The sequence below is a fragment of the Fusarium oxysporum genome, chromosome 6 (genome assembly GCF_000149955.1).
Source record: "Fusarium oxysporum f. sp. lycopersici 4287 chromosome 6, whole genome shotgun sequence".
Taxonomy (NCBI): Eukaryota; Fungi; Ascomycota; class Sordariomycetes; order Hypocreales; family Nectriaceae; genus Fusarium; species Fusarium oxysporum.
In genome coordinates this window covers 2,441,705-2,459,239 of record NC_030991.1, presented here as the reverse complement: position 1 = coordinate 2,459,239, position 17,535 = coordinate 2,441,705, and the positions used below count along the sequence as shown (strand labels likewise).

At 48.3% G+C, this 17,535-nt stretch overlaps 4 protein-coding genes across 4 annotated transcripts; 2 read left to right on the top strand and 2 right to left on the bottom strand.

Moving 5' to 3' along the window:
* Window positions 1-4,578: 4,578 nt before the first annotated feature.
* On the top strand, window positions 4,579-5,415 carry FOXG_16208 (uncharacterized protein; the record flags this gene model as incomplete). The annotated part of the gene is made up of 2 exons (XM_018396284.1): window positions 4,579-4,863; window positions 4,915-5,415. The coding sequence occupies 2 exons, from the start codon at window positions 4,579-4,581 to the stop codon at window positions 5,413-5,415; spliced, it is 786 nt and encodes a 261-aa protein (XP_018256828.1).
* A 1,016-nt stretch (window positions 5,416-6,431) lies between these two features.
* On the bottom strand, window positions 6,432-7,133 carry FOXG_22368 (uncharacterized protein; the record flags this gene model as incomplete). The annotated part of the gene is made up of 1 exon (XM_018402776.1): window positions 6,432-7,133. The coding sequence occupies one exon, from the start codon at window positions 7,131-7,133 to the stop codon at window positions 6,432-6,434; it is 702 nt and encodes a 233-aa protein (XP_018256827.1).
* A 6,373-nt stretch (window positions 7,134-13,506) lies between these two features.
* On the bottom strand, window positions 13,507-15,167 carry FOXG_16205 (STE protein kinase; the record flags this gene model as incomplete). The annotated part of the gene is made up of 2 exons (XM_018396283.1): window positions 13,507-14,009; window positions 14,054-15,167. 2 exons carry the CDS (start codon window positions 15,165-15,167, stop codon window positions 13,507-13,509), a joined length of 1,617 nt encoding a protein of 538 aa, XP_018256826.1.
* A 264-nt stretch (window positions 15,168-15,431) lies between these two features.
* FOXG_16204 (uncharacterized protein) lies at window positions 15,432-16,378 on the top strand (the record flags this gene model as incomplete). Its single annotated transcript, XM_018396282.1, has 2 exons — window positions 15,432-15,500; window positions 15,557-16,378. 2 exons carry the CDS (start codon window positions 15,432-15,434, stop codon window positions 16,376-16,378), a joined length of 891 nt encoding a protein of 296 aa, XP_018256825.1.
* Window positions 16,379-17,535: the final 1,157 nt, after the last annotated feature.

Below are 17,535 nucleotides of genomic sequence, written 5' to 3'. Positions count from 1 at the left end.
CTGAGCATGATGTTGAGCCGGAAATCCGCAAGAACGGAGCTCCCATCTCAAGCCGGCCACAGTCCGTCACGGAGCAGACAAAGACTCCAAGCCCACAAAGGTCTGAAGTGAACAATCTTCAGCATGCTGAGGTGCATAATCCTCAGCATGGACAGACGACAACATCCATGACATCAGCTAAGCTGCCCGATCTCCGAAAAGAGGTGATCACTGAGCCCAAAACAATGACTGAAGCGCTTCAAGGTCCGCAAAGGGAGCATTGGCTCAGAGCAATACACAGTGAGCTGCGCAGCCTCCTCAAGAAAGGAGCTTGGCGCATGCTGGACCGCACCCAAGCTCACAATAGGCCACTTACAGTCAAGTGGGTATTCAAGGTCAAGAAAAACGAGGACGGCAACCTCGACAAGTTCAAGGCACGGCTGGTGGTCAGAGGCTTTGAACAACAGTTCGGCTTTGACTACAACCAGACTTTTGCCTCTGTTGCCAAAGCGGCGACTTGGAGAATCCTCCTCACCGTTGCTGCCTGTCTTGACTGGGAAATTGAGCAGATGGACGTGTCGACGGCGTTCCTGGAAGGGGATCTCGATGAACAAGTCTTTATCGAAATGCCGGAAGGACTTGTCGAGTATTTCGATCAACACCCAGAAGACCGTCCGGCAGGATTCTCAACTGAGAAGATCTGCAAATTGATCAAATCCCTCTACGGACTCAAACAGGCGCCTCGGCAATGGCAAAAGAAGCTGAAGAAGACCTTAGAATCCCTTGACTTCAGACAAGCAACGTCTGACACGGCCGTATATCACAATCCCACAACGGGAGTGATTATCATCACATATGTGGATGACTTCCTCATCATGGGCAGCAACAAGGAAGCAATCCAAGGGTACAAAGCCCGCCTGGGAGAGATCTTTACGATGACTGATCTCGGTCCCGCCAGCCATTTTCTTGGAGTAAGAATAACCCGAGACAGGAACTCAAGGCTGATCTACCTTTCCCAGGATGCATATTTTACCAGAATACTGAAGAAATTCGGCTTGGAAGATTGCCGACCGGTCAAGACCCCGATGGAGCGAAATTCACTCTCGACACTGCAACCAAGAGACAATGGCGACTCGGCTTCTCCAGAAGAACGAGAAGACTATAGCTCGAAAACCGGCTCGCTGATGTATGGAATGACCCAAACCAGACCCGATTTAGCTTTCCTACTCTCGGTACTCTCAAGATACATGTCGAATCCATCACCAACACATTCACGAATGATCAAAAGAGGTCTCCGCTATCTACAGCAGACAAGAGACCACGGCCTGGTGCTTGGGGGCGTCAAGAAAGATCCTGAATCCGCTTGGAGCATCACAGCTTGGGCCGACTCGGATTGGAAAGGCGACACTGTTACGGGAAGATCGACGTTTGGATGGCTTGTTCAACTTGAAGGATCTACAGTCTCATGGAGGGCCAAACGGCACGAAACAGTGGCACTATCGACTACCGAGGCTGAATATACAGCACTCTCCCAGTGTGCCAGAGAATTAGCCTGGACTAGGAACCTCTTCTCTGAACTGTTCCTTCCGCTACATATGCCTATCCCACTGAACGGCGATAATCAGGGTTCCCTAAAGCTATGCAGAAACCCTGAGCTTCACCAACGGACAAAGCACATTCCGTTAACCGAGCACCATATCCGAGAAGAAGTTGAAGCCGGGAATATTGATGTACAATACGTCAGCACACATGAGCAGGTAGCAGACGGACTCACTAAACCATTGAACGCCGTCAGCCATGGCCACTTTCTAGAAGCAATTCGAGTCAGTGCATGTCCGATCGAGGAAGCAGGTCGTATTATTTGGAGTACTGAAGTCCACGATGACTCTGTGCCCTGAAGACAAGGTGGATGGGGGCGTGTTGGAAAATCCGGGGATCCCCCTTCCCTTCAGGATTCAGACTAACAGTCTGAAAGTCCTAGATTTAAAGTTTAAAGTCCTAGATGAAATCATTTAGAGATATAAACCTGAGAAGAACTCTCATCTCACTAATGAACAATCAAGTTATACAAAAATATATATTTTCACCTAGCACTACTGCGCAATATAAACAACAATAAGCAAGTGACCCATATAAGTGAGTGACCCAAAAATCCCTCAACTTACATTATCATCATTCAATTCAATATCTTTCAACAACCCGATATGCCACAGCCTTCATATGAAGCTAGGATACATCTTGCCCTTCAGGCCCTTCAAAATGACCCGAAATTAAGTATCCGAAAGGCGGCGACTGTATATCAGGTCAATCACCGCACCTTAGGTCGCCGCCGGAATGGCATTCATTCAAAGCGTGATATAACCACAAAATCACGGAACCTATCTGATCTAGAGGAACAGACGATAGTTCAATTTATCCTTGACCTAGATTCCCGAGGTTTCCCCCTTCGGCGCGATTTTGTGGAAAAAATGGCCAATTCTCTACTTGCCGATCGCGAGGCATTACCAGTCGGCAAGCTCTGGGTTCATAACTTTATCCAACGACAACCAGAGCTAAAGGCATGTCGATTTCGGAGATATGACTATAAGAGAGCTAAATGCGAAGATCCGACTATTATTCAGGGCTGGTTTCGCCTCGTAGAGAATACGATCGCGAAATACGGTATCCAATTAGCTGATATCTGGAACTTTGATGAGACCGGCTTTATGATGGGTATGATTGAGCCCGGAATGGTCGTCACAAGCTCAGAAAGGCGAGGGATACCAAAGAAGATACAGCCTGGAAATCGTGAATGGATTACTGTGATTCAAGCGGTCAATGCAGAAGGTCAATCGATCGCACCATTCATCATTGGTTCAGGCCAATATCATCTTGCCAATTGGTACCGAGAATGCAACCTCCCCGGCGATTGGGTCATTGCATTGAGCGAAAATGGATGGACCAATAACCAGCTAGGTCTTGACTGGCTACAGCACTTTGATCGATCAACAAAGGACCGATCAGTTGGTTCTTATCGTCTCTTAATCCTCGATGGTCATGAAAGCCACCACTCTATCGAATTCGAGAGATATTGTGAGGAGAATAAGATTATTACCCTCTGTATGCCTGCTCATGCCTCTCATCTACTCCAGCCTCTTGATTTAGGGTGCTTTGGGCCGCTGAAAAAGGCCTATGGGCGAGAAATAGAGCGTCTAATGGGATGCTCTATAAACCACATCACCAAGATCGAGTTCTTTCCTGCCTTTCATGCCGCCCACCGAGCTACTATCACAGAAAGTAATATCAAAGGAGGTTTTAGAGGAGCTGGGCTTGCTCCCTTTGACCCAGAAAATGTTATCTCAAAGCTTGATGTGCAATTACGGACCCCGACACCTCCCGCAGATGTCACGATACCTTCAACCCCTTGGACTGCAAGGACCCCAAAGACACTACTAGAGGCCCAATCGCATTCTAAATATCTACAGGGAAGGGTTAGAAATCATAAGAGCAGCTCCCCAGAGTCAATTATTGAGGCTGTTAAGCATTTTGAGAAGGCAACAAGCGTCCTTATCCATAAGATAGTCCTACTAGAGGATAGGCTTCAACAAGTTGAATAAGAGAATCGGATAGTAAAGCGACGCCGGAGGGGGAAAAGGACTAGACTACAGAAAGGAGGGCCCTTGACTATAGAAGAGGCATCACAAGCAATTGATCAGATGGATGTTGATAGGCAGGTAGCAGCCGAATCGTCGAGAAGTGGTGGTCGCGGAAGGTCAAAGGGACCGAGGGTTTCACATTGTAGCAAATGCGGCAGGGCCGGGCATAATACAAGGACCTGTCAGGAGGAAATTGAAGTTAATTTAGAAGAATATAGCGATTAGTTTTAATTGATCTGATAATTTGTGGTATTTTTATTGCCGATTTAATTGAGAAGGTTGAGATTTTTGGGTCACTCGCTTATATGGGTCACTCGCTTATAAAACACGTTAATATGGCTTGGTTCTACACTTTAGCTAGGGTATAATTCCAGTTTTACCGTCATATATCCGATTATATAAAGCCCCCAGTATGATAGTATTCCCATTCTTTGGGCCTGCTGCTGCTACGAAATTCTTTCAACTTCTCCGACGACAATACTTGTGCCCGAAGCCTGTTCAAAGCAGTTGATATCTGGGCTATGTACATTGATTTGACATAGGGTAGCGTAACAGGTGGCACCTGTGATGATGGCTGACAGCATAATGCTTCCGGATCATAACCAATGAGCTTTGTGAGACAGCTTCTTTGTCAGTCTAGGTTTGTTAAATGAGTATCTGAGAATTCCAGCCCCTCAAATGGAGAGTAATATGCCCGACGAAGCATAATATGCTGCTACATCCTTGCTTGATGCTATGGATTATGACTGCATAATGACGTAGTAAACCTGCCATTTCATCATTATTCGGTACCGCATCGTCACGTTAGCATAATTAACGTTATTAGTTGTCAGCTGCTTTAGTGCCTCCCTTCCCGGCGCGGAGATTTGACATAGAAGTTATCTGCGTGGCCTACTTTAAGCGACCTGGACTATTAGATTTGCCTTAACAAAGCACGCCGCTAGAGAAATTGGCAGCTTCTACAATGAGTCGACACGTTCTGATCGTCGGCGGCCATGGAAGGATTGCTCAGATCCTTACGCAGCAACTACTTAAGAAGTCGTGGACCGTCACTAGTCTCATTCGGAGACAGGATCAAGTCTCCGAGATCAACAGCCTAGCCACTGCTAACCAGGGAGATTTAAACGTGCTGGTCCGTAATTTGGAACATGTCCACGATACTTCCCAAGCAAGATCGATCCTCCATGAAGTCAAACCAGATACCGTTGTTTGGTGCGCTGGAGCAGGTGGGGAGGCAAGGCCTGACCAAGTAAGAAATATATCAACTCAATCGAACATAACGCCTAATAAACCTCGCTAGACGTTTGCCATCGACCGCGATGCTGCTATTAACTTTATTAAAGCTGCAGTCCAGACGCCGAATGTTAAAAAATTACTTGTTATTTCGTATATTAACTGTCGTCGAGAGCGACCTAGTTGGTGGGATGAGGAAGCTTGGATATACGCGCAAGAGATGCAGAGAGGCGGTCTCTTGAGCTACTGTCAAGCTAAATTAGCAGCAGATGAGATACTTCTTCAGGAGGCGTCCACCCGAGCTAACTTCTCGGGGATAAGTCTTCGCCTGGGCATACTGTCGGACGAACCCGCAGGGTTGATCGAGCTTGGAAAAACTACAACGTCGAGGGGTAGTGTTAGCCGGGCATCTGTAGCTGAAGTTATTGTGTTGCTGCTTGAGCATGAGACGGTGCAGACAGCCTGGCTGGATATGCTTGATGGCGCTGAAGATATTGAAACTGCTGTCGAACGTGTAGTCAATGACCGAGAGAATGCGGCTGAGGAAGGAAAACGACCGCAGACCTAGATGGCTGCAACTCGAATCTTGGGTATATGGATGGCACTCAGAGTTTGAGACACGTTATGATAATGAGTATAATCATCAGAATGATAAATATGAAGATGTGGCTATATATTCGCGAATAGTTTACACTTGTGAACACGGTCGCAAACTCTGCTATTATCCTAGCTGATATCGATGGCTTTAATGAGACTGGCTCAGGCCATCAAAGTGCTAACGATCCTGGTCTACATAATTAGATGCGATCTAACCCGAATCAGTGGTGTGTTGTCGGATCAATGCCGATTTATCAATGCCGGGAGAAATGTAAATAGGCTGAGATTTCGTGAGTTCCCTTTATAAGCTACACAAATTGTCTCCATAACATAATAACAGCTATGGCGCAAAATTCTGATTATTTAGACACTATCGCTCTCTGTCCCTTAGTGGGACCTAAAATGCTTTGAAACTTGGTGCAAGCGGCTACCTAAAGTTAAATCGCTCGTGCGAATAAAAGCGTGTTAATATTTTAGCCTTTTCTTTTTTTCCACCCTGTCTTTGGAACCCTGGTTGACTGCACACGCAAAAGCTGGTGATAGCTGCCTTTTATTACCCCGACAGAGATATCTCTTTATAACATCAACTTGAAAGTTGGTACCGGAATTATTATCCCAATATTCTTGTCCGTTAACATCATAGCGTATACAAAGGAATAAAGGCTGTGCCGCAAAGTCAACGGTATTAGCCAGCATTATAGAGAAAACAAATCGATCATATCCGGGTATTTCGCCAATATTATTAGTCTCATGATCGTATTTAGCTGTAGTTTCCCAAATAGTTTTCCAGAAATCGAATGTAAAACGGCAGACGACTGACTTTTCGAAAGCCAAGTTGGCCACTATAACAGAGCCTAGTATAGCCATTTGATCATTGCAAAGAGATATCGATATCCAATACGACTGGACGCCCCATGTCGGCCGCTACGCTGACCCAGGAACTGTTCAAGGCGATTATTGGCGCCACTTCATTGAGCAGCATCGTACCTATATGGATGTTGAAGACCTGCCTTTAGACGTCCGTGATACACTCAAGGCCCAGCAGGTTTTGTCACAATCTGTGATAGGTGATGTATCTTTCCTCACGTCGAAGGGACGGTCCAACTCATGAAAATAGAGAATATTCTCCAGGGCTGAGTCGAAGCGAACCGATTTGTACAGCGGGAGTGTGCCTGAAGACCGATGATGACGGCGTGAACGCAGAGCTGGTCGGATCTGTTCATTCCACTTTCTGTAGACGTTGTCGGCATACGTCCCGAGCACCTTATATTTTCTAGTATATGTTCTCAGCTCTCTTGGCGTGTTGTCATCATATCTGAAAACGCCAACATGAGGGTTAGCTACCTGGCGGAGAGGAGGAGACTCTACGCTTTTTCTCTCGTCTATGCGAACCGTGTTACTGAGAAGGCCTTTGCTGAAGCTAGAACGGATATTTTGACATCCGTCATCCAGATTCTGGTCGTGATTGTGATTCAGTGGCGATTTCTTGAATCGCAAGATATGATTGGTGAGGTCTATGATATCTTGTAGAGTTCTTGCATACTTCTCACAAATCTTTGGAATATGTCTGTTATTGTTGCCAGGCAAAGTCAAATCACGACGAGAGAGAGTCGATATTCCGTCCACGTCCCAATCCTGAGTTAGAGTGGGGGATTGCAGGCGGGGGATCGACGAGATAGTGGCCGCCATGGCTGGGTCCTCAGCTGGACCCCGCGGAGTCAAAAGGAACCACTGATCTATTACTGACGGCTGAAATTATCGCGTATGACTTTTGGTGGCCCTGCGCTGCGTGTCTATGTAGGCCGAGATAACCAGAGACTCAAGAAGCTGGGATTCGATATGACTGACATGCAAAGGCACCTCCGAAACAGCAGGGCTGCCGTCAGATCAATCAAATCAGATTAGGACCCAAATCTGATCTGAACTGATAAATCACCATTCGAATCTGATTTGATTTGATTGATTGATTGATATCTGATATGTCGTAGCTCACGTGAAGCTTCCCTCGGCCTCATGACCCTACCGTCGGATTCTAATCGGCCTTGTTACTCGAGCATAGACCTCCGAGAGTAATACATCCTCCCCTGACCCAGTTCTTCAGTAGCTGGATTGATTCAATGCTCGATCTAAGTAGAGAATGTCGCTGTGAGCTGACTGTAAGCTTCGCAAGACTGAATGCCCTCTCGCAGTCGGTTGACATGGCCGGAATAGCAAGAACATCCAGTGCAAACCTACTCAAACGTGGGAAAGCATTGCTATGGTCGATCCACCAACGAATGAGATCATCCACCTTTCTGGTTCGAGCCTGTAATACCGTTCGAGTTCACTGCCTGTTGCCGAGAGCTTAGGTTGCCGGCTTTTTATCCACTGCTCAAACCTACGTTGCTCAGGTCGGGGCGTCAACGAAGGCGTGATAAAGACACTCTCAGAGACATTATCGTCATTCTTCGAATACCAACGCTCAAAATAGACTTTGATGCCGTCCTTTGCATCTCGAAGCCATTGTAGCTGTTCTGGGGAAGTCCAATTGGTCTCCAGCCACCGGAGCCCAAGGTCCGGATTCAGAACAGAGGCTGCAAACAGAGGCGACCGTCCGAGGAGAGTATAGTACTCGTTTAACTTAATCCAAGCATTGTTTATATTTGCCTTAATGCTAGAGCGCTCCTGACCCTCCATACTGGCAATATTGCTCACCGAACGAGCATCGTCTTGCAGGTAGTCTTCTCGGGAATGTACAGGAAGCGCATCTTCATGAAACTGAGCTGGCGGGTGGGCGAGCTGGAAGAGTCGTTTCGCGACGGCGGCGCAATGGTGTAATTTCGTATCCTTGAAGTCGTGATGGTAACCGTGACTGCCGTGAGGGTCGCTCCCGGATTTGTCCGACGGTCGGTGGCCGCGAAAGTGTTGATGTCACACCCATGGCCGGTCCAGCTTCCTCCCCCTGGGTTGTATACCATTCTTCCGCAGCCGGATCAGCAGTTTCATCCTCGTAGAGAACCTTTCAGTCTCCAAGATGTTCTAGGACAAACTCCATTCCCGTCATGACTTCCCAGAGCCGACCGTGACCCCCGCTTGTACCCCATCCCTGTGTTCTCATCGTCATATTGTAGACCGGCTCCAAAACATGACTAACTTCCCTGAGGACCTTCCAGTCATCAGATGTCAGAATGTCAGCCGTAGGAACCCTTTTCGAGGCGTCTGCTTCTAGCCCTAACTCCTGAATGAAGCTGTTGAGCTCAGACTGCTTGACTAAGGCACGCTCAATCATCATGTAAGTCGAGTTCCATCTCGTAGCGTTGTTCTGTATGACTTCAGCCTCGGCGGTTGATTCTTCTGCAAGCTTATATGTGTCTACCTCCTCCTGCTCCCTTGCATGTGCTTTGAAGCTTCGGTGCGTTGCGGAGAGGCTCGGATGAACTTGACGATATTGTGAAGCTTCCCAACTGGTCCCTTGGCTCGCCAGTGTTCGAGATCTTCTTCAACCCGCTCTAACATGTCATAGGCCTCAGACTGAAGTTCGAAAGAAGCTGCATCATCGCCGTAGAGGAAGGCTTGGGCAACGGGGTTTAGAATATGACCGAAACATCGCATCCTTCGTGCCTCCGTGTCCGCTCGAGTTATCGAGGCATCGAGAGTTGTGTAGAGGTTTCGCAAGCAAACATCATTACTGGCCGCATTATCGCAGATCGAAACCCCTAGCTTACAATCGATACCCCAATCACGGACGACGTTTCTTATGGTGTAAGCGATGTTCTCACCGGCATGAGATCCGATCTGCCTCTTGAAAGCCAGCAGCCGGCTTTGATTATGAGTGTCTCCGATCGATAAAGTGACCAAAGATGGAAATAAAAGCTAACCTGTTCGGAGAGGTCCAGAGGTCGAAGCTAAGATGTATCTGGGTAACAGCATTATCGAGTTCCTCCTTGACAGCCGCTTTCTTTGAAACAAGTATGTCCTCTAGATCTTTCTTAGTTGCAGTTCGACCCCAGGGCACCTGAATATAATGATCAGAGTCCAGCTGACGGAACAGCTCCTGCAGATAGGTACTCTCAAAGATAGTAAAGGGGAGATTAGAATTAAGGATATAACCAACAGAGAGCTCTCTAATCCGTGCCATCTTCGCTCGAGGAAGAAGGAGGGAAGAAGAAGCTGGCCGTTTCTTGGATCCATTTCTCTGGAGGTCGAGAACTGAAGGGTCACCAGATGAACCCGCTTCAAAGGTCTCGGTGATCCTGTGAGCTCTAAAAGTCGTTAGTGATAACCTGGAAATGGCAAGTACCACGAACTTGAAAAGATGAGCTGATGCCGATGATGTCGACTGGGCATTGAAAAATCGAGGCGCACCCTTATCATCGCACAGCCGGCAACACCAGATATCTCCACTGGATGTATTGTCTTTCCTCAACTCTGCAAGGAACCAGCTATGGTTTCCGGTCCAGCTTCGCCTGCCCCTACTTTTCCTCTTATCTAAGAGGCTTGCAATAACAAAACGTCGTTGGCCCCAAATGATCTTGTAAAGGTCATCAACGGACGAATCGGCAGTCGAGGCCAAAGTTAAAGCGGCATCATACTGCTTAGCGATGGCCTTAGAACGGGATCCGAGACGAGGAAATGCGGGTGGTGGCGGCGATGACGACGGGCTACCAGCAAGGCTGCCTTTTATAGCGGTCTCCAGCGCTCATCATATGTCAATCAAATCAACTTCGGGGCCAAAGTTGATTTGATTGACAGCCCTTGAGCTCAAAGTTGATTTGTTTGATTTGATTGATACCCTTTTCAATTCCGTGAGTGGAGACCCCTACCCGAAGTCATCCCCTCGTGTACACCAACACTCAGCTACCCACCCAACTACCTAACCTTACTCCGCCCTGCCTGACCCAGTTCTTGAGGCATTGAACATGTTCCAATGTATCTGCGCCTATCGAGAGCCTCTGAGAAGTCAACGTCAGCTTCGCTAGGCTGAATTGTCTCTCACAATCGCTCGCCATCGCTGGAATAGCAAAGACATCCAGGGCAAAGCTGCTCAGTGAAGGAAACGAAGCCCTGTGGTCTCTCCACCATTGGGTAGCATCCTGCGTATCCTGTGGCTCGAGACGGAGGTACCTTTCGAGCTCGCCGACACTGCCACCCGTCGCAAACGCTTTCTTCGTCTTGCTGTTAATCCATTGAGTGTACTGATCATCCTCTTGGCCCATCGTCCTTGGCGCTGCGTCGTACTTCATTGTTTCCTCACATAGTCCCTGATTCGCGTCGTACCAACGGGTGAAGTAATCCTTGATTCCAGCCTTGGCATCACGAACCCAAGCGAGTTGCTCCTCAGACACCCAAGTCGCCTCTAACCAGCTGATCCCGAACCTCGGGTGAAGAATGATTGCTGCCGCAAACAAGGGAGATTCTCCGAGCTTGTCATAATACTCGTTCAGCTTCTTCCACCCGTTGTTGATTGATGCCCGGATGTAGGCTCGATGGTCCGCTGGTAATGTGCTCTTTTGCGACGTCTCGGACGCCGATCGTTTCTCCGCCGTAGAATAATCAGCCCGAGAATGCAACGGTAAGGCAGATTCTACGAATCTCGGAGGTTGACTCCGCTGTGGTAGCACGTAAACCTCATCCTCCTCAAAGCGGGCAGGGGGACGGCGAACGCGGCTTGGCCGACCGTTGGACACTCGGAAATTTGCTGACGCCGTTGCAATCCGCTCCGCAGCATCCACTTGAGTTTCTCCCATTGTTTCCTCCGTAACCTCACTATAGAAGACCTTCCAGTCCTCAAAATGCTCCAACAGATATTCCATTCCTATCAGCACCTCCCACAGGTGTCCATGGCTGTCACCTTTACCCCAGCCTTGCGTCCGCATCGTCTGAAGGTATATGGGTTTGAGAATCTCGTTGACTTCGCCAAGAACCCGCCAGTCTTCGCTGGACAATATGTCCTCCGCCGGGATCCGTCTTGCCCCGTCTTCCTCTTCTTGAGTTGCAAAGATAAATGCTCTGATATCTGTCTGCTTTCGCAAAGCCCTCTCATGCATCATGTAAGTGGAGTTCCACCGCGTTTCGTTGTTCATGACAACCTCGAGCTCGGCCGTGGATTCCTCGCAGAGCCGGTATTCCTCGTGATCCTGCTCTCGGGCAACTCGCTTGAACTGTTCGCTCCGCTGCGGCGATGAACGGATAAACTTGACAATGTTGCGGAGCTTCCCAATTGGTCCCTTCGTGCGCCAATGATCCAGGTCCTGCTCAACAAGACCGCGCATGCCGTTGATGTCAGACTCCAGCTCGAATGACTCGGCGTCTTTGCCAAAGAGAAAGGCACGCGCGACGAGATTGAGCGTGTGCCCATAGCATCGCATCCGGCGGGCTTTGATATCAACAGGTCTCATCGATGGATCGAGCCGCTGGTACATATAGTACAGGCAAGTATCATTTGCCGTCATGTTATCAGAGATGGCACAGCCAACGCGCCCCTCAATCTCCCATTCGTGGACGATGTCGATCAGAGAACCGGCGAGGTTCTCGCCACTATGAGCACCAAATTGACGACGCAGAACCAGCAGACGGGATTGCTGATGACCCAGTTGATCTATAAAGTGCGCAAATACAGCCATGATTGCAAAGTGATTCGGTGACGTCCAGAGGTCGAAGCTGATATGCACCGCTGTCAAAGCGTTGCGGAGCTCTGCTTTGATGGTATCCCGCTTCGCTTCAAAGAGTCGATGTATCTCTCTAGTGACAGAACTACCACTCCACGCCATCTGGAGTACTAAATCACTGTCGAAATGGTGGAAGATCTTCCGAAGAAAGCTGTGCTCGAAGATGGTGAATGGCACATCGCTATATACGAGGTTGGAACATGTCAAGGAGGTCTCTGTAGCAGAATAGCATCAAGTCAGAAAAGTTTAGACCAGAGGGAATCTTTATTCAACATACACCCAAGCCAATCTCCCATCTGTTCTTGCACGAGTGTCTTGAGGCAGTATCTAATTGTGTCGTGTTCAATAACAGTAACACCAGGCTTCAGTGTAATTGGTTATTTTGATATGGGTTTATGAACACTGTTGAACGCCGGATTTCGAGAATAGCCTGGCCTAATGTCTTGTTTTATGCTTTAATGATGGGCAACAGGTGACCGTGCTGCTATCACCTTGGCTTAGCTTCATAATAGCCCTCAGTGCCCCCCTGTAGGCGACTAGTCTTCTCTTGCCCCCCTCCTCCTCCTACCTAATCCCCGGATTCATCTCTACGTCCATCAATCATACCACCTCACCGCCTGCGTTTTCTACCAATACCCTCGTTATGAAGCGACATGACAAGCAGTTACTCCGGCCTTGATTTGCTTCTAGGCCACGAGTTTATCCAATCGACCTGTCTTTCCTGTCCTACATGCTAAGGGCTGCCGATGTTAATATCTCCCAAAGGATAGTGTTCCACAGTTCTTTTTCCATCCGATGAGCAAATTGTCCGGTGTCACGAGGACGATCAGTTTGAGGATTTGGTTGTGTTCGACCGTTTCCTTCCTGAGAGCTTGTCACCGGAACCTATGAGGGCTAATATTGCTTTGCTAACTAACGATCTACTTGTAACTGGGTAGTAGTTATGTTGCATGATTTCGCTTTTATTAGTCGGTTCCATACGTCATCTTACAATCATGAACATGTCCAAGTTCGAGTTGGCCAATGCCACAGGTCGGGTTAATGTGTCTCTGTGTGTGCCTGTGAACTCAGTCCCCAAGGGGGGCCCATTCTAGGAAGAGGTCTGTCTTACAGTTCTCTATGTTTTATTTTCTTTGGGTCTATAGTAACTAAAATCCTACTCACTACGAATTACCCAAGCTCTATACGAAAGGTATCGTCTAGTGCAACTTAGCCCGCGCAAGCCTCCAGATATCTATCTCAAGACGCTCTATGTCGCTTACTAGAGTTTCCACCATTCTCAGCATCCGTCAGAAGACTCAGAGCCTCTTTAGCTGTAAGTCTTGATTGGCATTGTGCTGGTGTCACAGCATACGGATGCCGCACCATGCCAAGAACAGCGTTTCTCAAAGCTAGCAAGAAAATCAGCACCGCTCTTACACAACGTAAATCGCACCAAGCCAGGTCATACCCTCATTATGAAGCTTGTTTAAAGATTCAATGGCTTCTCCATACATGTCTTGAAACTCTTTCTGCAACTGACTAGCCTCAGAGCCTGTTCTCCAAGGATTCTTCCACTGTCGCCATGGATGGCGCCCCCAAATCATCTCAATGGCGATGACACCGATGCTCCAGGTATCAGCCAACTCGTTGTATCCCGTCATCTCTCGCTCAGGAGCTAGCCACCCAATGGTTCCACCGGTTCCAGGTCGAGCAGGGTGATGTCTACCTGGAAAGGGGCTTTCCTCAGCATCGTCGAGATCGAGCAGCACTATAGATTTGCACTCGGCGGTCCAAGTTCGGATACCAATGTTGGCGGGTTTGAGATCTCCGTGCATCCAGTTATTTCTGTGGAGGAAGTTTGCAGCGCCGAGTATATCTGCCAGAACGGTTGTAATGATAGGTATCCTGGCTGGTAAGCTCGTGCGGTGAAGTTGTGCTATTAGTGTTGATCTCACCTCTCATGACCTTGTTTGAACAGACCCCTGGTGAGGGCAGTGGAAAGTATTTCCTGAGCAGCTGGTTCTTGAACAAACCAAACATCGGCTATCCTATTAGTTGATCTCACATCATCCGTGATAACTTCGATAAGTCGCAGCAAGCGGTTTTCGTTCTTCTTCAGGCTCAATGCAGCAAGTGTCTCTAGCTTTATTTGAACTTTCCGTACGCGCTCCCTGTCTCTTCCTACTTGCACTCTTTTCAAAGCAACACGTTGACCCTGGACATTCGAGGCGATGCTGACCATTCCAGATGCTCCTTTGCCTATAGTACCTGCGCTGATAGTCCATTGTCCGATGGTAATGGGGCTGTTTTCAGATGGTGTTGGTGTCAGTGATAGGTTCAATAGAGTGGTATGAATGTTGAGATGCTCTTTCAAGTAACGCTGGACTCTGTTGGGATAGTCGTCAGCGTAAGACGCTCGAGCATACTCGATTCGGTAGCAGAGGGATCCAAACGCAAGCTGAGCAGATGACTGATTGAAAACTCTCTTGTCGGAGATCTTATCCCCGTTGACCTTGGTCGCAGATTTGCTAGTTATTGGCTGCACAGATACAAAACTTGTTTCATCGATTTGAAAGATAGCTTGATTGCGTCGAACCTTGTACATCTTGTCGTTACCAGAATGTAAACAAAGGACGATATCGTTCAAATGGGGGGCATCTCTCAGAGCCCCAACTACCCATCCTCTTGACGGATTTCGCGGGGGGTTATCGAGAAATATGAAGTAGTGGCCTTTCCAGATTTCGTAACGGTCTCGACTCTCATCTTTTTTGTTTGAGCGGGACGATGATTTTGGATCCCGTGGCGATGAAATTGGTGATGATGATGAAAGGCTTTCCGATGCTCCTTGAAGCGCGGCTTCAGGATCATTTTGTTGCTTTGAAGAGATCCACATGCACTTTCGTGTGTGTAGTTGCGCAGCTTGGTTATCAGGATCGTCGGTTTGTGTGTGCAGCCATTCCGCAACATCATGGAATGCCAGTCGTGCCTCAGCGTTTTCTGGTGTCAGAATGATAGTGGCCCCTTCAGCTGAGGACCCTGGTAAAGTAGGGTCCTCGACCGTCTCTTGGCTACTTGGAATATCTGAGACATCCATAACTCCGAGATATCTAGTTCGGTTCTACATGAGCTTGAGGTTGAGATAAAATAAACAGTGATGGTGGGGTAAATGATTTTGGGGGAGTGCAGGGTAGGTACTGTATCTCGGGACAGAAAGATATGACCAATGGCGTGTTCCATGGTATGAAGCATCTGACAAAGCGTCATCAGCGGGCTATCATTCTTCCGTTACTCGACGCGTCAATTTGGCGTCTGGCTTTCTGTTTTTCGACTCAACACCATTAATCGACAATCGCTGCACATGTCCTCAGGACAGAGAAAACGCGGCTGGCGGCAATGCCTAGCTGACAGTTATGAGAAACAGTACGGAGTAAGTATCTAAGCACGTTGAATGATGGTTTGAACTGTGCTTATCTTATCGCGCAGCCTCTTGATGACCCAGTCCCGACCTTCGGCGCCAAATTGGTGACGTTTCCATCGACGCCGATTCTCCCCATGTGCTTCACTGGACCTGACCCCGAGTTCCTCGAGCGACTTGATCGGCGTCTCTACGCTATCGAAAATGACCCAGTTCCCAAATGTCTGCAGGGCCTGCGTTTCGTCGACCCCGAGGACGAGGAATCAGCTGCCGTCCCCATTAGCATGAGCTGCTCCGACAACGACACCGACGAGGAACACCGTAGCCCCTTGCAGCGAATGATACGCGAGGTTACTGTTCGCACGTATGCAAAAGCTGGCATAGACATTGTCGCTGTTGAGGCCAAGCGACAGACAAGAAGGCGAGCGAGGGAGGAAAGGCGCAAAGCCAGAGCTGCCAAATCGATCAATACGAAGTCTCTACCGTCATCTCACGACCATGCTATCGAGCCCCCCAGCAATACCGATGTGGATGTTGAAACAGACGCGGTCGAGCATCAAACCAAGCACCAGAAGAGAAAGCGTCGAACAGAGGACGAGGAAGCCGAAGACTCAACACATGACGCCCAGCCTCGCCGCAAGGTCGCCAAACCCAGCGACACGACCATCGCTCGACCAAAGCGTCAAATCCGCCCATCGTTCAAGCCTCAAACTTCATACAGTCCTCCACAAACCCCTTCACCCACCGAAAGAGAATATACACAAAGACAAGCTGTGCCGTCATCTCCCGAGTCTCCTATCGCACAACAACCAACACCTGAGGTTGACAACTCTTCACGCTACTTGAGCCAGGACTCGCCAACTGCAGGAGAGGATTTTTCAGCAGGATGAATATCGTTGGGCGTAAGAGATCTGATTTAAATACTTGAGGATGATGCCGCGACGCACTCCAACTTGTTGCCGCTGGGCTCATTATTGAACCTGAAGCTATTATCGTCAGGCCCGTCAGCAAGACCACCAACATCAACGGGACAAGCGACACAGCTACATATAAAGCTTCGCCACCACCTGATCGCTTCTCTCGAGCCTGCGCATTCGAGCCGTTGCGTGAAGCACCGAGTCTTTTCGTCTCTTGGCTACTCGAGCAGTTGGCCATTTGGAGACCATGCCCGAAACATCACACGGGCCAGTAGGGACAATTACCGCGTCCTGATGAAGGCGCGGACATTCTCGGCTGTTCTTTCCAGTACTGGCGACGTGATACTGTTGCTAGGCAGATAAAGCCCGCTGTTGAGAATGCCCTTAATGTCAGGAAAGTTCGTCACAAGGATGACGTTGAATTAGTTGCAAAGGGCTTAGCATGGGCCTATAGTAAATACAAAATAATAATATTTAATGCATCCCAGCTGGACCTGTCCTTTTGCTCCCTATTCTAAACCCATGTTGTTGGAATAATATCACTTGTTGCATGTTGTTCTGAAAGCAAAGAAATTGACATCAGGAATCTACCGGTAATCAAGAATTATCAGCAGAAACGCACTGTGTTTCCTTTTTTGACCAATCACCGTCTAGCATTTTCGCCCCATACTTTCCCCGATGGAAACGCACTGCGTTTCACATACCGTACTGATGAAAATCAGAAAACCTAGAACACGAAACGCGTCGCGTTTCCGTCAGCTAACCCTTGTCAAGTTTAATTACTTGACTACTCCAGACCTAAACAACAACATTTATTACCATTGTCTACTGAAACTCACGTGTTTATCATCTTCCTATTATATCTACTCCATCTCCGCCATTCAATCCTGTCTATTATATTTATATGTGCTTAGTCATAATGGCCCGCTCCTCTGTTCATGAACAACGTAGCCACCCCACTTTACCCCCATCAAAGCTGCAGAAGCTCGAGAGGCCCCGCCTTTATTACAATTTGCTGGAAGCAGCCATCCTATGTGCCAAATGCGGTTTTGCTCTGAGTCCTAAACGTGCATCAGATCATCCAGGCAAAAAGCATAGCATTGCAGATCTGTTTGGCCTTGCCTTAGACC